Here is a 23918-nt window from a genome sequence, read left to right on the forward strand (position 1 = left end):
TGGTGGTTATAGCTGCACCCTGTATTCATGAATCATGAACCCAAGATTCAGACCGTTCTCGAGCTCATGTAAGTAGAAACTATTCTATTTCAACTTCAAGAAATAGAAACAGAGCTCTCTAGCTTATCAGCTCAAGCTTGGGAGCTTGCTCATCCCCGCGTTTGAGGCTTGCCCCACTGGAACTCCAACCATTCCGCCTGGGTTACTAGGTGAGATAGCTCGCCATAGTGGAGCCTGATCACTATCGCACCTCAAAGCGACCTCCCCCACCTCCCGGTAACATCCCCCATCTTCCTCCAACTCATAACCATCTCATTCTTTCATCCCTCATCGACCATTGTTCAGCCTCACGTAGAGCAGAAACAATGGACGAAAAGGTTGGCCTCCCGCCTTACAGCTCCCTCACGTTACCTCCGCCTGCAGGCGTCTACCCTGTTCAATCGCGAGGTAGACGTTCTGTACGCCGATCACGCGCTCTCAGACTCTTTGCTCTAGCGTGTCTTGTCTTTATTGTTTTTGCGCAATGGCGGCAGATTGGATCTCGGAAAGTGACTACGCTTTCACTCAAGAAGCTCAATGAAGATCTCGAGACTTGCAAGAAGCTCCGTGCCAAGCCTCAGGACCCTCCCGGCCTCGGCCGCGATAAGAACGCTCGATATATCGACGGTGGCAAGCCCACATTGATCAAGAACGCGACAATCTGGGTGGGCGAGCCTGCTGAGGGCACCAGCGAAGACGATGCGCGAGCTGGAAAGGGTTGGGAGTGGGTGTCAGGCGACGTCTTTGTCGAGAAGGGTCTCATTCAGCGCGTTGATAAGGATATCCTACTTTCATCGCTACCTGATGATACTGTTGTTTACGATGCTCGCGGCCGACGTCTCACAAGCGGTATCATCGACATGCACAGCCATGTCGGTGTGTACCCTCTCCCTTCGCTGGACGGCAACTCGGATGGCAATGAAATGTCGGACAACATTACGCCTTGGGCCCGCGCTATAGATTCGTTCTATCCCTTTGACCCTCAGCTTCAAGTCATCAAGTCTGGAGGAGTCACTACCTCGCTCGTGCTCCCCGGTTCTGGCAACAACATTGGCGGAGAGGCATATGTCATCAAGCATGCCCTGGGAAAAAAGGACGGCCGCAAGGAGATTAGTGCCGAGGATCTGCTGGCTGATCCGGATCGCAACTGGCGATACATGAAGATGGCATGCGGCGAGAACGCCAAGCGCGTCCACGGCCGTGTTGGGAACAGGCCATTCAGCCGTATGGGTGAAAGCTACGAATTCCGACATGCCTTTGAGCGAGCGAGCGAGTTGGTTCAGAAGCAGGATGATTGGTGCAACAAGGCCGAAACTCTGGGCGTTGAAGCCTTGGATGAGTATCTTCCGCAAGAGATTGCCTGGGAAGCCCTCGGTGCTGCTCTTCGCGGACAGGTCCACATCAACACCCATTGCTATACCGTTCCTGACTTGGAGGCCATGGTGGACCATACCAACGAGTTCAAGTTTCCAGTTCGAGCCTTCCACCATGCTCACCAAACCTATCTAGTACCAGAGGTGAGCATACTTGAGTGGCTTCTAGGACTTTGCTAATGAGACCCAGATCCTCAAGCGAACATGGGGTGGACGACCTCCTGCTGCTGCCCTGTTCGCTGACAATATGTACTACAAGATGGAGGCCTATATCGGTTCTGAGTATGCTGGCAAGATCCTCTACGAGAACAACCTCACTTCCGTATATGTTAGCGATAACCCTGTCCTCAACGCCCAACATGTCCTCTTTGAGGCAGCCAAGGCGTATCACTATGGTCTCCCCTACCACGCCGCACTGGCAGGCGTTACGTCTGCCCCGGCTGATCTCCTTGGCCTTGGCAAGCGCCTTGGAAAGGTCAAGCCTGGCTTTGATGCCGATATTGCCGTTTGGGACAGCGATCCTCTAAGCGTGGGTGCGGCTCCCGTGCAGGTTTGGATCGATGGTACGGCACAATTCGAAGACCCCGTCGAACTTTCGAAGTCGGCAGAGGCAAAGGCGCTTAACGACATTCCGGCCGAGATCATTGAGGAGCCCACACAGCTCGACAGTGTGCTCTTTACGGGCATCACCAAGATGTTCCTTGACAAGGACAGGTTTTACGAGTCTGAGGGAACCCCATTTAACGTGGTCATCTCAAAGGGCAAGATCTCGTGCATTGGAAATTGCGACGCCGAGTTTGATGCAGCGACCGCAACTGGCGCAAAGACCATTGCTCTTGAAAATGGTTACTTGACGCGCGCGTTTACTGCAGTGGCCGGTACGCTCGGTCTCAACGCCATTGACGCGGAGTCCACGACAGACAACGGGCCCAACCCGGTGGTCTTCTCCAGGGCTGTCGATGGACTCATGCTCGACACGAAGAAGCTGCATGTTGCAGCTCGATACGGCGTCACCAGGGCAATCTCGGCACCGACATATTCGGGCGGTGCTACACACTTTGGCACCAGTGTTGGCTTCGTGACATCGGCGCTGACGAGCCTTGAAGAGGGAGCCGTGTTTGCCTCTGATCTGGCCGTTCACTATACCCTGGACGTGAACGTACGGTCGGCGACAAGCTATTCGGCGGCTTTTGGGGCCTTGAGAACCAAGCTCCTAACAGCTGTGACTTCAACGGATCCCGTCCTGAACTCATTTTCTGAGGAGGCATACCTCAAGAAGGTGGTGAATGGAGAGCGAGTCTTGGCCCTTACAATCAACGGTGCAGACGGAATTGCGACGGCTCTCAAGATCAAGTCGGAGGTTGAGGATGTCCTTCTCGAGGCTGGGGTGGCGGGCTCCGTGCAGCGTATCAAGGTGGCCATTATTGGAGGCGCTGAAGCTCACCTCGTGGCCAAGGAACTTGCAGAGGCGGGTGTTGGTGTCATTCTGTCGCAACTGCAGTCATTGGGCGATACCTGGGACTCTCGCCGAGTCCTGACTGGCGCTCCTCTCACTAACGGTACAACCATCGATGCGCTCCTCGATGCTGGCGTTCAGGCGGCGATTGGTCTTCGTGAGGATTGGCAGCTGCGAGATCTTGGATTTGCCGCTGGAACGGCGTACAAGAACAGCGGTGGTCGACTCAACGAGAAGGACGCGCTTGATCTTGTGAGCACCAATATTTACCGGATCCTTGGAGCTGAGGCCGGAACGACGGATGACATTGGCCACTTCATGGTCAGTGAAGGTAGTCCGCTTGAGATTGGGTCTCGAATCAAGGCGATTGGATCAGGCAAGAGTCAAGTTTCGGTGTTTGTGTAAGGGTCCAAGAGGCGACTTTCTCGCATTTTGGATATTAGAGTTTAATATAGCTGCAGTAATATTACCAAGCTGCCGGGTTATAATATTGGATCCATTAGAGGCGAGACTCATCATGAGACTTTACGGTTCAAGTTCCGAGTCGACGATACGAATATTGAGGGATTACAAATACCCGCAGCCTCAAAAGTGGAGACTCGCGCGCGGGTAATGACCAAGTCAGCGCGCGGCCCCGTATCTCATGTCAATTGACCAATAGGCGTCGACACTGTTCAGATTTTCCCGGCTGATGGCTTCGGAAATGGAAAGACGGAATAGGGAAGTGGGAGGAAGGTGGACCCCACAAGACATGATGGTTGGGATATCATGGGGGGAATAAAAGGCAGCTGAGTCCCCGCCAGATTGAAGTTGTAGACAGACTTGGTATAAGAGATTTGAGTTACTAGTCAATGCGGAATTGGACTGCTCCAAGACGCATCCTCGCGACAATCAGTAAAACGACTTCACTTCGACAACTACACACAACTACTGCAATGGCCAAGGTAGCGCCTGTTGTTGCCCTGTCGCATGGCGGAGGTGAGTTTCCTTTTACTACAACATGAATATGGCATGTAACTAACTCTTCCAGGCCCTATGCCCCTCCTCGACGACCCTAGCCACAAGGACATCATCTACTCTCTCAAGAACCGCGTACCCAAGATTCTCAAGCTGGGCACCCCGGAACAGCCCCGCGCCATCGTCCTCGTCACAGCTCACTGGTCCACCGACAAGCCCACCATCTCATCCGGCGCATCGCATCGTCTGCTGTACGATTACTATGGTTTCCCCCGCGAGACATATTCCCTCAAGTACCCAGCCCCAGGACATCCCGAGGTGGCCCGTGAGGTTGCGGATGCTCTCAAGGAGGAAGGTCTCGAGCCTGAGCTAGACGATGAGCGTGGCTGGGATCACGGCGTCTTTATTCCTCTGCTTCTCGTCAACCCCAAGGCCGATGTCCCCGTGGTGCAAATGTCGGTTCTTGAGTCTGAAGACCCTGAGCAACACCTTCGTATGGGTAAGGCGCTAGCCCGTCTCCGAGCCAGCAACGTCGCCATCATCGGCTCCGGCTTCGCAAGCTTTCACAACCTTGGCATCATGCGACAGCTTATGATGGCCGGACCTTCTCAGCGCGCTCAGTTCCGAGGTGTAAGCGATGCATGGAACAGGGCCCTTACCGACGCGACAGTCAGCAAGGACAGGAATGAGGCTCTCAAAGGGTGGCGCAAGTTTCCTCACGCAGATACCATGCACCCACCTCACGGAGGCGAACACTTTATGCCGCTGCTCGTATGCGCCGGTGCTGCGGTGGAGGGTGAAGAGACGGGGAGGTATAGCGATGAGTTTGCGGGGGTTGAGATTAATACCTATTACTGGGGTGCCGACAAGAACGGGAACCTATAGAGATTTTGCATTTGGTGTTTGAATAAGGTAATTTTATAGCGATTCATATGGTTTCAAATACCAAGACATGTTTAAACCCACTTTATCCTGACCCGCTGCCGTCATTCATGGGCTTGGCTTGTGTTGCTGACGTCAAGACAAGAAACGACAAGATTATTTGATCCGGGAATTAGCTCTTGGACTTCTTGGCAAGAAGTATATAGTTCCGTCGATGCCGAAGTTCAAGTTGTTCAAACTAAACACAATCACCATGGCTCAACACTTTAAACCAACCATCGACGCAGACGTCGTCAAGGTCTTTGTCCTAGAGACTGACCAACCTCATCCCAATACTCAGGCTGAGCAAGGGTCCTTTGGACAGATTTTGCATCATCACTTTTGCAAGGCTGGTGCTGATCATCATCCTCCCCTTGGTGTTGAGACGGAGCAGGTCTTTGTTGTTACTGAGGAAGGTGGTCGAATGCCCAAGGTTGAGGAGTTTGATCTTTATGATGGACTTTTAATCACGGGGAGCATGTATGACGCCTACGGTGATAATCCGTGGATTTTGGAATTGCTGGACCTTTTGAAGCGTAAGATTCACTCAATTTTTGAAGTCGTCACTCATAATAACTATCTTGATATAGAACTATGGACAAAACGCCCCGATTTTCACTTCACAGGCGTCTGCTTCGGCCACCAGCTCCTCTCACGTCTCCTCGGCGGTAAAGTCGGCCCCTCACCCACAAACGATTGGGAGTTGGGCCACAACGCCATCACACTCACACCCGTGGGCAAGCGTCTTTTCCGCACTCACGAAGATGAAGTGTATCTCCACCAAATGCACCAAGACCAAGTTCTTGAACCCCCGATCCCAAACAAGTCCAACGGTCTTCTCGACTCAGAGGTGGATGTACATGTCTGGGGGAAGAGTGACCACACGGCTGTGCAAGGGTTGTACATCCCGAATAGGTTGTTTACGACACAGGCGCATCTTGCTTTTGATGAGGATATGGTGAAGAGACAGATTCAGATGAGGGTGGATAGTGGGGGGATTCAGGATCTTGAACATGCGGATCAAGCGGCTGAGACTGCACATCTTGAACATGATGGGATGGAGGTTGCCGCGGCGATTCTTAGATTGTTTAGATATGATGATGACGGAATGGAGTGGTAGAAGCGCGTCTAACGCAAACCATGTTGTAGAAGGCAAGACAGGAGTCTTTGAATCATGGGCCTCATTGTGAAGATGGGACGCAAGGCTGATTGTGTAAAGAAACTATGGCAGCGCGTTCATCGTGTTTTGACTGTGTATATGTCCCACCATGGGAAACTAAAAGACACGCCCAGCCCGACGAGGAGTATCACGGACATCCACTCCGTCTCGGAGAAGCTCAGACTTTGTGGTCCGATTGCAGTTTCGAGCGGTCTTGCGTATGTATTCTTTGATCGATCCAGTCATTTCTCGACAGGCAGTATAGCTTCGGGCATTTCGTCAAAGCATCGTCGGCGTTCTTGATAGTCTTTCCACGTCTCATTGGTTAACTTGAACCGGTTGGTGTTCATCAGGCTCACGTCTTCTATGAGTTTTTCGGTCTTATCTTGGCCCTGGAAGTAAATGAATTGACATGGAAAACTGGGCCGAGAAGTTGATAGCATGCTTGTATCTATTCTCACCCGGCATCGTTTCGCCAGGTGCATGGAGGGCAAGTGCGAAGTCTCTGACTGTCGCTGATATATAAAGACGCACTGTCTGGCGCGAATTGTCCGGAGTGTGACAAGACAGATTTCTTGGCGTCATGCCTTTCATCATGAGGATTAGATGAAGGGGGAAAATGTTGCCATCCATGGGGATTCGACGGTATATATCCCTCCACGGGAACCCGAAAGACAAGCCCAGCCCGACGCAGATTGACCTGGCTCTGGTATTCCATTGACTTCGTGGTAGAAGTTCAGGGCTTGTTCGCGGCGCCTCCCCAGAGAACTTCTGCGTATGCCCTCAAGTCGACTCAGTCTACGAAGCCACCGTCCTCGAGTGCCAGATCAATGAGAAAAATCACGTCCTCAATTATTCGGACGCTTTCCAGCGGAGGAAGTTGATCGATATGGAGAAACGGGCCAAGAAGCTGATGGCATGAGGATTTTCATTCCCAATTTCCAGTTCTTCCATTCGAAAGCATCGGACAAGTATGAAACTGATGTCTCTTCCTTGATATATATAGTCGGATAAACTGTGCAAACGTCTGTGTGCGTTATTGCTTGTAGCAAAGTCAGTCGCTTTGGCGAATTCTTGAATCGGTCTCTCTGCTGCTGTCAGAGGGCCGAGGTGAATCTATTCATTTGCGTTTGTTTGAATCTTGGCTCTCTCGCATCAGCCAGTCGAAAGCTATTTCGATGAACGTCCTGAAGTAGCGACATAGCGTGCTTTGATCATTGGCTGCCGATGTACTTGCTACAAGCGGTTGTAGCTGTCCCAATTCTCTTCAGAGGAGCTCCAGTATCTTCAACGAGAAAATATCGGCCAAGAATTTGTCTTCGTGGCTACCAAGGTAACTTGATGTGGCAGTGCTTTTCGGTAGAGTTGTTTTGTCCACTTTCTGTTGAGCCCGGAGGCTCTCTTTGGAGGATGGCCCACAAGGAGACCTTTGGACCAGGTCCTTTCTCTGTCGGCTCTTGCTCTGGCTGGTCACTCTCTCAGAGCATGTTGCAATATATACAAGTCCCTTTATTTGCTCGAAATAACTCTGCGCGGAGTTCTTTACTTGCTCTTGAGCATAGTCCAGATGATTCCGTCGCGCGTCTCAAGAAAGAACAAGAGGCAGCCCGTAGTAACGGCACACGTGATATATATAAACTCTTTTACGTCGATAGCCGAATGTATGTGTTGTCCGATTCGGTGTCAGAAGTGATGGAGAGAGGAGAGGGAAGCTCCACGAGGTAGTACAAGGTGTTTTTACCTTTCAAGGCCAACAACACCAAGAAGCGATATGATTCGGGTTCTATAGTGCTGGTATATATATTGGATCTTCAGTCCAGCTCAGCTCTGCAATTATCCATATGGGCTTTCGGGCTTGTTAATCTCATGCCGTGTCGTAAGATTCTGTCAAGTCCCCTCCTGACAATCGAGGTGATTCAAGGTGCGAATGGTTAAGGTACTCAGCCGGCAACATGCTCAAGGTCTCCTGGGTGCAGCATTCCATAGTGCCGTCATGTCCAAGACCCATTGTGATACGGTGCCGTTATTGGTGGCGGCGTTGTTTGCCCATTTCTTGGGTCCGTTTCTGATATCTCTCTCTTGAGACTGTCTCTTTCGTCTTCGGCCCATTCTGCCAACAGGAAGGGAGCAACCAAGTCACGGGCTGGCACATGACTGGTCACGGCTGCGATAAACTCATATATCGCAGGCGTATTCATGCTCTTGGAGGCCAGCATGAAGCTAATGTCATATGAGAAAAGCGACCTTCGTGGTCAGAGACTTTCTGGTGCTTGGGCAACGTCGAGAGCAGGTAGGCCAGTGACCGCCAGTTGAGGTTTTGGCGTCGGATGAATGACAGTTCTCAGTAAGGTCCGGGTCCGAATCGACGAGTGCTGGTCTCAAGCATCATCAAACCTCACGAGATGTGCGTTGGAGATGTCATTCAACCATGACAGCCTCCCAACCAAGAGCCTATATGAACTCTGGATCAACTGCGAATGCAAATGTAGCAGCAACCGATGGCCCGAGATGTCATCGGCGTCGAGGTCAGAGAGTCTGTCAACGGCAATATCTCTGAAGGGTGCTGGCTTCATGAAAACAGCTATTCAGGCCGAAAGCGCAACAACCTCTGTAGCCTTAGACGTGGACAAGCCAGGACAGTCGACAGTTGATGTCGTCTTGGTATATATATGCAGGAATGGATGTCTGCGTCGGGACTTTGCGAAGAGGTGCATCTGGTTGCTGTGTATCAAGCCTACACCTGAGACAACAATGGTTCTCTCGTGGGTCTGTCGTGATGGGAAGTGAGTCAGACCAGTCTGACTTGGGGTAGACAAGTCGATCTATATATAGAGAAATTGTACACTGCGGATAAATCGTACGCCTAGAACGTAGTCCAGAGAGACACCCGTATGCTCTTGTCCACAGCTCTGAGAGCATCAAAAGAAAAGCATGGCCCGAATGGTGAAGTGCCGGGAAAGTAATATGAGGGGCGATTGTTGCGGGCCACTTGATTGATGCAGCAAAGTATCTTGGTATCTCTGCCAGGGAGGTACCACGGTAGTGAGATTGAGGGTCACCTCGCCAAGAATTCGTAGTGATTGTCAAAAAGATTGGCGATATCCGATGCCAAATGGTGAGGTTCCATGACTTTCGCTCATCAGATACCCCTGGTTCGTGCTTCCTGTCGAGCTTATCGTGATCATAAGCTCGAGAGCAATTTCATGCTTTTTGGTGAAATCAAGTCCTTTATATAGAGTGTCTTGAAATGGTGGGCGAGCATATCCTCCATATCGCATCGCATTTACGAGGAGAATGTGAAGTAGTATCAAGAAAGAACTGAAGGTTCTTAGGGGAGCACCAGTTGCCTACGTTGAAATCGGCGGGTAGTTCCCTATCCTCTCTTCCAGAAGAAAAGTCTGGGCTAGCCAAGTCTTCAGGTCGGATTAGTTTCCAGTAGATACCGAGGTAGATCGTGTCGTTTCTCCGAAAACGAGGCCCGGCAACGCCCTTGCTGGGCGATCAGACTGTCTTTTTCATCTGCGAACCATTGTACAAACTCCGACTAATTAGCACAGGCCATTGTAGAGCAGCGAGACTCGCGGAGGTATATAGTTCGATGGAGCGGAGTTGTTCCGCAAAGCTAGGTGTCGGGCGATGCTTGTTGACTCCAGAGCTGTTTCGTACGAGGTGTGACGGATGAAGTGCAGGCCGTCAAAAGGCGCTGTTGGAGGTATATATAAGTTGAAGGAGTGACGTGACCCAATTGTGCCAATTCCCGAATGTGTTCGTGAAATCCGTCCAGCGCAAAACATGTTTCATGCATGTAAATGTGTCGGCGCCAGGGGCCATTGACCGACTCCTGTACCCCTGCGATTGGGCACTTCCCACCTAGATCGCTCGGTGATCTTAGGGATTCGGTTTCAGGTCTTTTCCTAACTAGCCCATGCCCAGTTCTCTGTCGTCAGGTATCCCGTCATGATCAGGTATGTGAACCACTTTTGCTCTCGATGGCTGGCGTTGTTGACGTCGACCTTGAGCAGCAAGTGCCATATATTGTTGTCCCAGCCAGGTAATTTGATCAGGGCCTGGTTGTCTCCAAATGGCTGCCTTCCGCGATGTTGTTTTATATAGGAGTGAGACTGCGAGCAGCCGAGGACAAAGCGGGTGAGGTTCTCTGTGGTAAGGCGAAGAGATATATATATCGACTCTTCCATGCCACAAACCATATTGGAAGGTCGTGTGCGAGGCTGGACCACACTCCTCTGAAGATGAAAGCGCTGCTGAGAAGCAAAGCTTGTGACCAAGTGTACGTGATGTGGCCGCGAGCCGGAGTGTGCCAGGGGAAGAGAGAAGTGGTTCGCTCAAGAACTAGGTATTCTTTGGTGTCGAGGGTATATAAAAGAATGTGTTTAAGATGAGAAAAAGGACCAGCCACTGATGACGAGTGTATAGTCTCCAACCCGAACTGGCCTTCCATCGTGGGGGGGGGAAGGTCTCAATAAGATCAGTGCCAGGATGTTATATATGCCAACAAGAGCGACAGAGACGGTATAGCAAATCAAAGGGCAACAAAGGCAAGGCAAAGGGGTATCATGGGTTAGCCAGCAACACGCGCACATAAGCAAGTAGACAGTCCCTACTTGACTTGAATGAGGGCGCGCAAAGTGCCTTCCCCTGTGCTGGAAGGCTCCCGTCTTCAATGTCCGGTGAGTCCAATCCATCAACGCCCGAGTTTTCAATGTCTGATGTCAGGGCGTGATTGACATGTCACTTCCGTAGAAGACGTCTCTGGTGCGCTCTGCAACGCACACTCAAGAATGACATTGCCAACAAGGAAAAGAGGTCGTTATACAATGTGCTTCCTAATGCGCTGGGGGAGTCTTATCTCGCTTCAGTAGACAAGGCCGCATGAGAGTCTGCTGGCACCCAGCCGGGACCAAAGGTGGGAACTGCTTCGTGTTAGACTCGCCGTCCTTGGGTTCATCGACAGAACCTCTGACATACTGTACATACTCATCATCAAACTTGGCAATGGAGAGATAGACATGCTCGTAATCTTGCGATACGAACAGTCGTCTATCGGGTGTCAGCTTTACCACGTGTGTGCACTGAATGCCTTGCGTGTCCCTGACGTAGAGGCGATAGTCGTGAATATATCGCATGTGCAGAATGATCTTGCGAAGGCGAGCGCAGGAACAGGGGATTATATATAGTTGGGAAAAATTGTGCAACAAGTAATGGGCATTGTTGCAGGGGCTGAGAAAGGATGATGAAAGTTTTGGTATTGGAATATACATCGCTCGTGTGAGGTTGTTGTAAGTGGTCCCAGCAATGTCTTTGAGCCAAAGAAGGAACGCCAATGCGTTCATAGTCTCTCTTTGACAGCTTCGTCAGCTCGGGGCGCAGTGTGAGGTAAGATTCATCCAACATAGCGCAGATGACGAGACACGGGAGATCATGTTTGGATCCATCCCGAAGAGAGAGCGTTGATAGACTGGTGGCTTCGTGTGCTTATATAGGTAGATCAATGTTGAGGGTTGAAGCTTTGAGACTCTTTTCCCTCGTGGATATTCGCTACCTTTTATAGACGGCCTTGTCTTGATTGTTCATCTATGGAAGCTCCCGTGGTTGTCGCTATGGCACAATCAAGGCAATCGTCAAGCTACACAAATTAGCCATGTTGCCGAGCAATGTCTTGACAAGCCATGCAGTTTGTTCTTCCCTCTCGTTGTTATCGGTAGCAATCAGACTTGTTTCTATCAGGAGACTCCTGGCTTGCTTTGAGTGAGTTGTGCTTCCTTTAAAGCGTCCAAATACGAGGTTTGCGGCACTCTCTCACTCCTACAAACATTTCGGCCCAAGGCTATCACGGAACCAGAGCAAGCATCCAACCGAGCATCAGGAATCACAAGCAACACAAACACTGCAAGACATATCGATAATCAATATCGTAAATGCATTCAACTAAACGCTATCCAATCGCTAAAATCCCAATGGTATCCCCATTTTTTAAACTCCAAATCATGAAACCCGGGTCCTTCGGACCTCGGGAAGCGCCCACTGCCTCATCCATCTCGACTCCAGCAGTTCCCGAGCCGAAGCCCGATCCTCGGGGCGGAAAGTGATCATCTGCTTCATCATCTCGATAAACGCCTCCTTCTCATTCTCCGACATGGTCTTCATGCCGTTTTCTCGTCTGCTCTGCTGGATGCTTCGCTCCAGTCTGTCTTCCCATGTGAATCCCCTTTCTGCGGATTGCACTGGTGTGACGTCCATGTCTTCCTCGGCCCAGTATTCGGGTTGGCTTCTTCCGTAGACTGACCATTCTTCTGGTATTTCTCCAAGCAGGTCGGTTTGATCTCGTAGAATCTCGTCTTCGGACAGTGTCCAAGCGTCGAACAATGGTCTTTGTCCCATGACTCCCCAGATCAAGCATCCAAGACTCCAAATATCGGAACTGAAAGAAAGCGGTTGGCATGCATCAGGGAACTGAACCTCGGGTGCTCGGTATCTGATCGGGGCATTGCAGTATTGTCGCTTCTCGTTGGAGGGTCTGTACGATTCGCCAAAGTCGCCCAACAGAATCCTTGCATCCGCCAGAGTCACTTCCTCGCTCTTTTGGCCTAGCCAAATTGGCAGTACGGCATGGTGAGGCGCGTTTTCGTTGAGGGGAGCTCCATCTAGTCGAGTCACAGGAATCGTTTCGGGTTGACTGTGCTTCTTGTGAAGCTGATCTGGCGAGAGATGTCTGATTCGTTCAGGAAGCCGTAGCAGTACGTTGTCCAGGTGCAAGTCTATACCAAATTAGTGTCTGTAGCAAATCAACGATGCATCTTTTCTCACCTCCATGCACCACACCGCCCTCATGCAGGTAGGCCAAGGCCTGGACCACCTGAGCAGCAATGGCTCTGGCGGTCCGAGGCTGGAACAGTCTACAGAACGAAGCGTCCTTGGCGAGACGTAGAGACATCATGGCAGGGTCGTTAACCAAGCACGTATGCCTCCCATTGGGACCATCAAAGTGAAAGTTGTCCGTCACATGTCGGATAAGTGACTTTCCAGGATACTTGCTTCCAGGTCTGGCGGCAAGGTGGTGAAGAATGTCCACCTCTGTCGAATCCTCTCCAAAGTCGGCTAGCACAATCTTCAAGGCGGCATACTTTTGCTTCAGGATATCCCACGAAAGCCATACAGTCGAATAGCCGCCATGACCAAGCTTGTTGAGGATGAGATAGCGGTTGTTGAGCGTCTCACCCAGCGAGACGGGATGGAAGCCGCCATGGCAGTACTGCTCCAGGTTCTCGACGTGTTCGATATAGTTAAAGGTGTATCCCATGCTGATCAGTCTGGCGTTGTGATCCTCCATCAAGGTTGGCTGAGATACTTGAGCGGCAGTGGCAAGCCCCCGGGTCGCAATCCTCGGTACCATTCCCTTTAGACCAAAACATCTCCTAGCTCCAGATACCAGAGTCAAGGAAGGCCGCCGCAGCGACTTGAAACCGCGAGTCGCCATGTTGCTTCAGTCAGGAGTTGTTGTATAGGTGAGTGATGTTTGTTGTATGAGCATGTTCAGGGACGGAGGCCAGACGCGTCGAGCCTCTCGTCTTGGGCTACAAGTCTATCCCATACCGGTGCAATGGATAATGACTGAGAGTAGAGAAACAGTCGACATAATAGAGCCGAGCCATGGTTGTTACTCATATGATGATGGTCTGATGGAGACACTCGGTTGAAGGGATGCATTCCGGGGTGGAAGATGCCCCAGGCACCAACTTTTCGGTCAAGTTCCGAGAGGTCCACGGTGTGCGGCTGCAATAATAAAAGAAAAGTCAATGGACACACGAAATTAATCGGAGGCTGCCGCAATGCACGTCGCAGCTAGTGCAAGCGCCCGGTTGCTGTGCTGTTGGTTTTGCACATTGTGTTGATTGACCGCCATCTGGTATGGACATCTCGGTTGCTGCGTTGACGGTTGCATTTTCGAGTCGCTTCACACCGCGGCAGGGAGGTTGAAAATTTGCCATCAGGTGACAGTACCGTGATTCCGTCCGCCTTGTTTCAACATCCAGGGGGAAATCAGCTAATTGCCCGAGATGAATCAGGTGAATAGGGCGAGAATGAACAGCATCTTATACCTGAATAGCCATCATGAAGTTGCATGCTCGGTGTGGCCTGACCTGACTCATATCTTATCTTTGTCCGGGGGAATCGTCTGGGGACTCCATCCGGGGAAGCCATTCAGCCGATCAATCACAGCCGGTCTTCCACGTCCCCACAGTCCATATCGAGTAGTAGCCGGCTTGGGGTTGAACGGCTTGATATTAGCCTATTCGTGCCTATCTCTTTGTTAGTTGATCTTCTGAGAGATCTTGATAGTCTGGGGAACAACCTTGTCGAGACCTAGTCGCACGAATTAACCACACTTAAGATACCCATTGACAGGACCTTGAGGCCATACACACAAATGTCGCCACTCAGAAGCCAACAGCCTCACGAGATGCTTTCTTCAACGAACGAGTCAAACTTGACTTGTCCGCCTGTTCAAACGAATTCATGAGTAAGAGGGTAAAACAAACACGAATTGATGCTGTTTCCTCGTCAAGTGCCTTCTTCACTCCCTCCACAACCTCAAGCTCCTCCTCAGCAAACGAGTTCAAGTACAAACGCCTCCAAAATCATGAATCTTGGCATCTTCATCCTCCAGCTGGCAGCAGTGCCATGACCTTCGACGTCGACGCAAATCTCAAAACAGCCAGCACTGGCTGGCAGCTGGCAACTGAAAATCCATCCCGTCCCACCTGTCAATAGAAATCTTGAAATTTTTCTCTCAGAATCTTCTCTCCCCCATTGGTTTCTTGAATACTCGTTTCTTGACCTCTTGTGAACAGAGCTCGTTGTTCGCATTCTTGCATCGTCACTTGACGATTCGATACACCACCGTCCGTAAGAAACACTAGCAATCACTTGATCTCACAGTCAGTGTATCAAAACGTCCAAGATGAATCTCGAAAAGTTCCTCTTGTCACTCCTCATCCTCTTCTTCGGCATGGTCTGTCATCATCCATCAGCAACAAGCCCAACAGCATCTCTGACACTTAGCAGGCCCTCGCAGAACCCGACACCACGCTCGGCGACAATAAGTCGGCTCACCCTCTCCTCAAATACACTCCCGGCCCTCTGCCCTCCATCCTTCGCACCATGGTCAAGGACCCCAATGGCCTTCTGAACATCGGCACCGATGGCGTGCTCCGCAGCTTCGCCGCCAACTCCTCCGTCCTCGACTACCGTCACCTCTCGTCGGTGCAGACTCACGGCCTTGCCCCCGATGGACGCGGCGTCCTCTCCGAGGCGGCTATCCTGCACTCCCCTCGTGGCGCCGTCAAGGGGCGGGCGTCAGCGGCTGGCGCGGGCCGGCTGGTCGGCGTGGGTATCCCTGCGGCCAGCAGCACCGATCCCGCCGCAGCTGAAGTCGTCCACCCCGAGATTCTGGGCGAGTGTGCTCCCCCGGTTGCGTGCTGGAACAGCACGACCTGCGGCGGTGGATGCGGCGCGTGCACTTATTTCGGCTTCTTCCCGTATGGACTGTGTCTGTCCGGATGAACAGAGAAGGGATGACACAAGCAAGCAAGCAGTCAGGATGTTGATGATAATCAAGCGGGGTGTGCATGTACAATGTCGACACAACCCGGGATTGATGCGCACGTCAGAGTCTGGGGTGTCTTCAAGACCGGGAATGAGGCCGGTTAGAGATTGCACCGCAGGTTGAAAGGATTGGATTGGGGTGTCTGACTTGCACATGAGACAGCCACGACAGTTGATCAATATGTACCTCCCTTGCACAATGCATCATTTTTGCTGCTTTACAACCCTCTAACTCGGGGATATGCCGGGGTGATGAATCTAGGGAAACCTGGGGAAACAGGCATCAGATGAAGAGGCCATCAACCATGATAGGATGAGACGAGGTTCCCTTGGTTGACTTGAGATAAGCTCCAACGCCCGCTCTCAACCGCCTGCATCTGTGTGTCTGCATCTGGTCCGTGTGCCCTCCTTCTTGTTCCCCTCAACACCATCCTAATATCATGCCTCGCATGTCTTTCAACGCCTCTCCCTACCTCGCTTGCTGTATCATCCCCTCCTCGCTTTGCTTTTGGCTGCTGCTGCTGCATACTTTATCACATATCTCCTCGGACTTGAATCCCGCCCTCCCCACGGCCCTCGGGATCTACGCTGCACCTCCTGTCTATCACCCCCGCCTTTCAGCCGCCTAAACGTCTTGGATACATACAGTAGCGCAGCCTTTAGGTGTCATGACCTCGACTGGCGATGCACATGCCAGCCTCAAACATTGTTTCCGATCCCGGCTCGGCTGTAGAGTGGCTATCGTCACAAGCCAGCAATGCAACCTCTATGCACAGCTTGTCCAGCTCACAAGCCATCTCCCGCTTCAACGCTTCGAATTGGCCTACCACGATCCGCGCCACATCCAATTCCCCGCCCCCGCGTCAATCACACCCCCAATACCCAACCTATCTTTTGCTTTGTTTAGCCTCTACCTCTCTTATCTCTCTCGCTTCCCCTGGTCTTCGTCTCTCTCTATCCAGCCCTCCTTCACCCCGCTCCCCCTCCTCACCCCCAGACGTCCCCCAGACGCCTCCCGCTTGGCGTTGCAGCCACGTCTATGCACTTCCGCCCAATGCTAGACACGAGACGAGAAACATCCTCGGGAGCCATCTCTTGACCTCTGTCATGGTTGCCTGACCTTGACTTCGCTATGCCCTCGCCTAACTTTAGCTCTATGCCTTTCTCTTGGCAGCGTCTTCTTGGCAAATTCAACTGTCACTGTGGCACTGATCATGAGATGCAATTGTCACGGTACATGACAGGTGGTTACGAAGTCATTACACTCGACAGTTCACATTGGGCTCAGACAAACAAGTTGTGTCATCTTTCTCTTGATGATTATCATGATGCCTCCGAAGCCTGCTCCTTTTTGGGCGGCCTGGGCTATTCATGGCTACTAAGATACAGTGGCTTTCGTCGCTTGGTATTTCCAACACATGGGATCTGTTTTCATCCCACCCGTTCGTGACCTGTTCTCTGTGTGTCTTGCACACCCAACACCTTTTTTTCGTCATTCCCATGTGTCCTGTAGTCCCGTTCCTTTGTAAATGTGGAAGCATCTCTGTCTTCCTTCAACGCTGGTGGGTATATCGCTTTTTCAAATCAGATCGCCGCGTATCTCATGGAGTTGTAACAAAGAAAACATGCGGCAATTTATGCCAGTAAGAGTATTAATGCGAGAAGAGGATATGTTGAGCGGTTGCCGGCGGTTTCAGGATTGTCGGCTGTCAATGGAAGAGTTGGAAACACTGAGTCGGTGAGCATCGAGTTGCTCCAGGCTCTCGTACTCAATGGGGGACTCCTGCACAGGATAGGCCGGGGGGCTTGGGGGCACGTCCTGGTAGACAGGCGGGGCCTCGTTGTCCCAGCTGACGCCCATGCCGGCGTGGTCCGTCATGACAACGCCGTAGTGCATCCGCAGAATGCGGCCGGTGCCCGTTTGTGTTGCGAGTTGTGGCTTGCCCTCGGGCGCGTACTCTCGGGACACGACCAGCTCAATGAGGAGCGAGTGGGTCACCTCGATGCCATCGTGGGACTTGGTATCGCAAGCATACTTCAGCTCCTTGCTGTGAGACTTGTACTGGTTGGCAAAGTAGTCAAACTCCATCTCAACCTTGCCATCGGTACCGGTAAAGTCCGACTTCCAGCCCTCGTGCAGGTGCTTCTCACCCAGGACACGAACCTCGTTCCGAGGAAGACCCTTCTTCTCGGGGTCTTGAGCTTGGGCGGGAGCATGTCGCTCACAGGCGGGAGCCACAGTCTTGATCGTCTCCTCAAGCCTCCAGGTAACCTTCTTTAGTCGCCAGAAATCAATAGTCTTGGCCTTCTCGTTACGACTCATCAAGCCATCGAGTCGTAGGCTGACTGAGTTGGTACCGGTGGGGTGGATGACGTTGTTGTAGTGGGCACTGGCCTTGATGTTTGTGGGAGGAAAGACTCGGACAGAGTGGTGAGGGATCTCGTTCTCGGGCAGAGAGCGCTTCACGGGAATAGTTCTCTCAAATCGCACGGGTGCGCAAGTGCCAGAGGTAGAGTTGATGCCGCGAGTGACGTAGGCATCGGCCTTGAACTCGTAGGAGACGGCGGCCAGGGGGGTATCCATGGTAGCGGGGAGGTGACCACCAAGGAGGATAGAGAAGGGATATGCGTGACGACCCTTTCGAAGAGTGGTAGGGTGAGCGAGCAGTTGCCAGGCTTGGAGCTCAGTGTACTGGTTCTGGCAATCCGTGCAGTGGCTCTGGAAGGGTCGCTTCTGGAAGACATGAAGCTTCAGGGATGCCGAGAAGCTGCCAATTTCGACAGCCTCCTCCTTGACATCAAGGAACATCTGGCCCGTGATGAGGGCTCCGGTGCTGTCCTCGGCGTTGCCATGGAAGACAACCGGGGGGCTCTCGATGCTCCAGTCGATGGAAACGGCTGAAACCTGCTCCTTGCTCGACTTGCCAAAAGGCAGTGAGATGCGGTGGTGCTTCTTGACGGCGTCTGCGAGGTCTGGCATTCTGACGGCGTGAACTTCTGTTCGATCCTCACCATCAGATGTGTAAGGGCTGTTTGTGCGTGATCGTGCGACCTTCTTGATCTGTGCAATGTTGCCCGATGAAGTACGGAGGAAGTTGGCCACGCGGTGGGGCATGGCTGCTAGTTCTGAAGGAGCGACCTTTTGTAAGTCACTCTAGAATTGGAAGGAAGTTGCGGTCGGGGATTGGCGGGTAAGAACGTTCCAGGGACGGGCCCTTGGAAGTCGGCGGCTAATAAGTAGCAGAGACGAGTTTTTGCAAAATCTCTGCACGCTGATGTAATTCTGTCTTGTCGACGCCGGCGCCGATAGCGGGTGCTTCGATTTAATGGCGTCAACCGGGCGGGAGATGGCCAGGGGCAATTGTGCTTTTTTGAGGGTGGCCTTGTGACTTGTTGCAGTCCCTAGTGATGCAATGACGATGCCTTCAAGGGTCCTTTTTAGTTCAGGGAGCCTTGTTCGTGTGCAAAGGGTGTGTGGTCGGCAGGGTTGGGAAGCCGGGTATAAGCTGCAGGTTCTGAGAGCCGATGGCGGGGCGATTCTTGGTTTTCGCTCTTTTCAAGGTCAGGTGCCTCGATTATATGATGGTCTGCAGAAAGAACGAGTGACTGAAATCAGAACTGGAGATGTGGTCTCGAGTTGATGTCCGTCTGCAAGGTCAATTGTGGTTGACTGTCTTGAATCGTTCGGTCTTGGGTTTCTTCGAAAGCTTCGATCGTGTGTAAGTGACGACGATGGCTTGTAAGTGGGAGGAGGGCTTGTGGTTGGTGTGAGTGGTTGTTGATTGTGTGTGCTGTGAACCTTGTTCAAGTCTGGGGAACTCGATATTCAAGTAGAGATGAGTATGAGGAAGAATGGAGAGAGACTCTTCCTAAACAGAGAGGCAGAGGGCATCACCAAGACTAAATATCTGATCTCAGGACTACGACTCGCAGAGAGCTCCTACGCCGGGCTGGGGGAAACGATGTGTCATAGCAAAGGTTGCCCTGTAATGGCGAGCTTGTAATGTGGCGCCTAGTGGACATGCACTGACAGGCGGCTCCCGCCTGACTCTCCCACCTCTCCATGCACACTGGGATGCTCTAGGATTCCCCTGGGCGTGTGGGTTGTGGTTGTGTCGCTGTGGTTCTGGACAGTAGGGCGTGGCCTGGCCACCGCCGGTGGGCGTGAGACCATCAGGGTGGGCTTGACGACCGGGCCCTCGCAACTGAACACGGGCACAGTCTGGCTGGCTTGGACCTCGCCATGGTCTGTGGAGGAGCACCAGACGGTGCGGTTGGCTGAGAGGGCGATTGTGGGCCTGCGTCTTGGCATGCCCGACGTTCTGACCTGATGCTGAACGGAGAACGGCACAGTGTAACGGACAGTACGAAGAGCAGTACGATGGCGAGCTGCTTGGTGGGTCTAATAGGAGGGATGTTGGATCTTGCGCAGAACGATCGTGGATCGTGGGACCAGGTTTAATTCCCGTGGGTGGATAGGATATTGCACAGGACAACGGCCATGGAGACGTCGAGACCGTAAGGGAGACGAAACGAACCGATGCTGCCCGGTTGTGGCCGGTTGTCAATTCGCAAGGGGAGCTCTCCATGTTTAGAAAGGTTCGTCCGTTGATACTGACTCCAGAAGAATACTGTGACTCCTGATGCAGATGAGTTAGATCTGATGAGCAGGTTGCCCAGGCTTAGCCTGGTGATGTACGGAGTACAGTGTTGCTCAAACATGCTCACTCTCAGAAAGGGAAATTTAGCCCTAATTGCGGCATGGTAATCCCGCTTTGCTGATCTGATCCCATGATTCCCCTTCGCTAGGCTGAGTTTGCTGTTGCTGTCTCGGCATGGCTCCCGTCGATTCACACCAATCCATCCATTCACCCAGCACAGACGGGCCATGTTCCCGAGACTGCTCCTCGTCAGGAGCACACTAGCCTCAATCCAGTCCGCTGTGAGAGAGCGCCCATCAGCAGTGCAAAGCATCGGCACAGCGCGACCGAAGACCGGGCCGGTAGGCGCAGGGGAAGGAGACCCTTTGATCAATCTGTGCCGTTTGAGAGCTTCTCGACTCCCCGTGCCTCGATCGTTCGGGAACTGCTGTGGGAACAATCGAAGCCAACACCATCAGATGAGGTGAGGTGACGCGATGCGACTAGACAGCACATGACGCTCTAGATGCGACAGAACCACAGCCAACCAGCTTCATACGCCCTGTCGTCTGGTTGTTTCTCCTAGACGAGCAATTGAAGCAACGCCATGCCGAGAAAGGTTGTAAGTGATCATACTGCGGAATGCTTAAACGTGCTCAATTGCATGGAAATTCGGAAATCCGTTGTTCGGAGTGTCGAGAGTCCGGACAGAGTCCGCGGAGACGATGTCCAACCTACGCCACACGGGCACTGGCGGCGGCAGATGCAGGGAAGGCACAGAGGGCGTTCCGTCCTCATAGCGCTGTAATTTTTAGGCTACAGGGCAGGAGGGCGCTAAAGCGTTCCCGTAGCGGGAAGGAGTAGCGCATATCACGGCGCGAAGCCCTAAAATACGGCAAGTGAGCGGACATTCGGACCTTGGAGGGACCGCCCGTGATTCTGGCATCACCAAAGTCAACATGATCCAATGCTGCTGCGGTGCATCCCTCTTCTGGTTGATTAGGCGTACTTCAGAGCACCTCAGTGCCCACAGTCGCTGACGCTACAGGCGGTGTACGCCCTCCGGAGCCCTGTCAAGGAGCAGAGTCAGGCGCTGTCTCGTCGAAGGAGAACCCCTGTGACTTCGTGCGAGAAGAGACAACTGGAACCTCGTCCACACCAGCCGACCTCAGGTGCCGCTACTGAGGTTCTTTGCCCGGAGCTGGACAGGTCAGCAGAAGCAAACAAGCTCTGCCCGGAGGTACCAAGCCCGACTCTCGGCCGATGGAGACGCCGGCTTGCCCCACTAGGAAATTCTCGTTTCTGGTCCCTGAAAGGCATCAGCCGGACATGGCCGGTTGTCACCATGGAACAGCACAGAACGGTTCTGGCGGCTAAACTACGTCTCCCGTCGCGGTTGCACTGTGAGTCGCCGCATACGACACATGGTCCAAACATACGAGGAGACATCATCTACTCCAGATTCGACTTGGCCAGTAATAGATTGCGCGTCCGGGTTGATGATGCGGAGCAAACTGGCTGGGGTCTGGGGATTGCCTCTTTCTCGTCGATTCCGAGTTACATATTGTTGAGACACTATCCAAGCCCTCTTCACATGCTGGCTTGCAGATGTTCTGCCGTGTGCGTTGGCATGGATGTGAGGTGGCTATCCGGTAATAATGCGAATGGCTGCTTGATCAGCTTGTTCAAAGCTGGGCAAAGGGAGTCAAATGGCACATTCAAGCAGCCAAGAACAACTGCACGGGCATGAACAGCCGCATCAACCACAGCAGATGCAGCAAAGCCGACAACAAAACGGCAATGTCCAGTAAGATGCCGACTCTGCTCCCTTGCATGTCGTCTGAAGCAGGTGCCTCAAACTTGGCATGTCCATCATGTGAGCAACGCCCTTACCCCGGCTTCTTTACATAACCACATCCGTTTTCAATGGGAGTCGTCGAATTGCCGATCATCACACTCATGCTGTATCCTGCTTTGATCTGTCACTTTTATCATGTTCTCGTGAGAGCTTCCAGATCCCCAGCGTCCTTGACTCACCTGTGACGACTTGTTTACAGCCCAGCGCCCAGCCATCACACACGTCAGGTGGCCGGTCTCAGATTTTGCACCTCCGGTGCCGGCCCCGCCAAACAAGGCCAGACTAAGAGAGCGAAAAACTTCTTCGATGGAAGCCGTATCCACATCATTCATGCCGGTTCCGCTCTGAGCTCATCAGGCAAAACGGTGACCTTCTTACGTCTTTGACGCTGGCCTGGTTCCTTGGCCGTCAGCTGGTCTCCTTGACAGGGCCAGTGCTAAATGGTGCAATCCACTCGAGTCCAGCGCCTTTCCTCCTGCGACTGAGCACAGTGGGGGTACGTTGTGGGGCTCTTTCCCAGGTCACCATGGGATGAAAAATTTTCTTGAGCGTGACGGTGGAATGTGGGAAGGGACGGAGCCGAGTTACCGTACGTTAAGGTGAAAGCGCAAGAGCAAGAGCCAACCGTGGTTGGAAGTCGAATGGATGGCCACACCGCGGCGGGTACGTACCGATCTGCACCGTGCCCGTCCCGTTTCTTCTCACCTTCTAGGCGAGCACGTCCCTGACCTCTCTTTCCTTGTTGGTCCGTCATCGTTCTGGCTACTTCGACCATACCATCATCGGTCGTGGAAAGGTGCCATGCCATCCAAAGATCCTGGGAAAAACTCTGAACTTGAATAACCGCCTCCACAGTTTTTCAAGGCACTAACACGATTGCGGTCGTGCTCTCACGGTGCCTTTGATTTGGAGCTTCGATCTTGGAATTTTCAAGGGGTCTATTACTGGAGCCGAGTCGACACCCAAGACGAACGTTCCTTGAATCTTGCGGTATGACGACTTGATTGGCTCGTCACCCACGTGGACCTTCTGGAATACACGCACACCCTTCCACGTAACGATTCGATCACGGCATCGTGAAGCAGATTTGTTGCATCAGCAAGGTTTGCGGCCAACAAGGCCTTCCATGGTGAGAGAATCTATGTACTACGGAGATCGCTCTCCTATTGTCGTGGAGGTCCAACAACCAACGAGTCACAGAGGTCTACGCCAGGCATCTCGGTGTATCACTCTGGTCTCACAACACGTGGCTCGATATTTCCGCCAGTATCAACTTACAGTTGTAGTTTGATGCCACATGGACTTCACGTTCTTCCAGCATTCAAGTCGTGTATGCGAGTCAACTATCCACCCTGGTGAATCACATCACGTTAACATCGCCAATTTGAACATCAATACGACCCCCATTTACTCGGGACCTTGTTGCCACAGCGTCAGTGTTACAAAGCCACTCAGACCATGAGATCGGACGCTCAAACCTTCTCGATGAAGCAGATCTCACTCATCCCGTCTCAGATACGTAGACCTGGGTGACGTGTTTAGGGTATCTGTTCGCTTGAAGCTTCACCCTCATCCCCACGGATCTCGATATTTGGGCCACACCAGAATGTTCCCTGCTCCATTCTTAGTCGCGGGTACTCCCATCCCCCGAAGAAGCACCAGAAGCATCTCCGCCTTTGGCATCGAACGTCTACTGACCCCATCGCGGAGTCAGGTCTGGAGGTTCTGATGCGGTCTAAAGTGGATCTCAACCACCATCTCAGCTTCTTTTTCTTGTTCTTCGCCACCAGCACCTGAGTCCCACACGCACGCGCACGTTTGCTTGCGCAAGGCCTCCGGCTCTCAACCACTCAACATCAACTCTGAGGCTGCCAAGTTCTTGTTGACAGAC

At 52.4% G+C, this 23918-nt stretch overlaps 7 protein-coding genes across 7 annotated transcripts; 5 read left to right on the forward strand and 2 right to left on the reverse strand.

The window, feature by feature from the left end:
* Positions 1-365: 365 nt before the first annotated feature.
* On the forward strand, positions 366-3273 carry NECHADRAFT_43475 (uncharacterized protein; the record flags this gene model as incomplete). Its single annotated transcript, XM_003044785.1, has 2 exons — positions 366-1556; positions 1582-3273. 2 exons carry the CDS (start codon positions 366-368, stop codon positions 3271-3273), a joined length of 2883 nt encoding a protein of 960 aa, XP_003044831.1.
* Positions 3274-3803: 530 nt separating this feature from the next.
* Positions 3804-4710, forward strand: NECHADRAFT_94508 (uncharacterized protein; the record flags this gene model as incomplete). The annotated part of the gene is made up of 2 exons (XM_003044786.1): positions 3804-3846; positions 3899-4710. 2 exons carry the CDS (start codon positions 3804-3806, stop codon positions 4708-4710), a joined length of 855 nt encoding a protein of 284 aa, XP_003044832.1.
* Positions 4711-4952: 242 nt separating this feature from the next.
* On the forward strand, positions 4953-5961 carry NECHADRAFT_102723 (uncharacterized protein). Its single transcript, XM_003044787.1, has 2 exons — positions 4953-5282; positions 5337-5961. Exons 1-2 carry the CDS (start codon positions 4961-4963, stop codon positions 5864-5866), a joined length of 852 nt encoding a protein of 283 aa, XP_003044833.1. The 5' UTR covers positions 4953-4960; the 3' UTR covers positions 5867-5961.
* A 5947-nt stretch (positions 5962-11908) lies between these two features.
* On the reverse strand, positions 11909-13400 carry NECHADRAFT_43700 (uncharacterized protein; the record flags this gene model as incomplete). The annotated part of the gene is made up of 2 exons (XM_003045190.1): positions 11909-12681; positions 12731-13400. The coding sequence occupies 2 exons, from the start codon at positions 13398-13400 to the stop codon at positions 11909-11911; spliced, it is 1443 nt and encodes a 480-aa protein (XP_003045236.1).
* A 1485-nt stretch (positions 13401-14885) lies between these two features.
* Positions 14886-15487, forward strand: NECHADRAFT_81798 (uncharacterized protein; the record flags this gene model as incomplete). The annotated part of the gene is made up of 2 exons (XM_003044788.1): positions 14886-14936; positions 14990-15487. The coding sequence occupies 2 exons, from the start codon at positions 14886-14888 to the stop codon at positions 15485-15487; spliced, it is 549 nt and encodes a 182-aa protein (XP_003044834.1).
* A 1341-nt stretch (positions 15488-16828) lies between these two features.
* On the reverse strand, positions 16829-18989 carry NECHADRAFT_100948 (uncharacterized protein). Its single transcript, XM_003045191.1, has one exon. It carries the CDS (start codon positions 18642-18644, stop codon positions 17223-17225), a length of 1422 nt encoding a protein of 473 aa, XP_003045237.1. The 5' UTR covers positions 18645-18989; the 3' UTR covers positions 16829-17222.
* A 164-nt stretch (positions 18990-19153) lies between these two features.
* Positions 19154-21919, forward strand: NECHADRAFT_81800 (uncharacterized protein; the record flags this gene model as incomplete). Its single annotated transcript, XM_003044789.1, has 9 exons — positions 19154-19244; positions 19274-19296; positions 19339-19529; positions 19614-19821; positions 20009-20128; positions 20339-20653; positions 20713-20791; positions 21173-21294; positions 21332-21919. The coding sequence occupies 9 exons, from the start codon at positions 19154-19156 to the stop codon at positions 21917-21919; spliced, it is 1737 nt and encodes a 578-aa protein (XP_003044835.1).
* Between the last annotated feature and the right edge of the window lie 1999 nt (positions 21920-23918).

The sequence above is a fragment of the Fusarium vanettenii genome (assembly GCF_000151355.1).
Source record: "Fusarium vanettenii 77-13-4 chromosome 6 genomic scaffold NECHAsca_20_chr6_4_0, whole genome shotgun sequence".
NCBI lineage: Eukaryota > Fungi > Ascomycota > Sordariomycetes > Hypocreales > Nectriaceae > Fusarium > Fusarium vanettenii.

Bases quoted from the DNA above. Each gene is read 5' to 3' on its own strand.
- NECHADRAFT_102723 (XM_003044787.1), top strand. From the start codon at position 4,961: ATGGCTCAACACTTTAAACCAACCATCGACGCAGACGTCGTCAAGGTC. The intron at 5,283-5,336 runs GTAAGATTCACT...ATCTTGATATAG, and splicing joins ATTGCTGGACCTTTTGAAGC to AACTATGGACAAAACGCCCC.
- NECHADRAFT_100948 (XM_003045191.1), bottom strand. From the start codon at position 18,644: ATGCCCCACCGCGTGGCCAACTTCCTCCGTACTTCATCGGGCAACATT.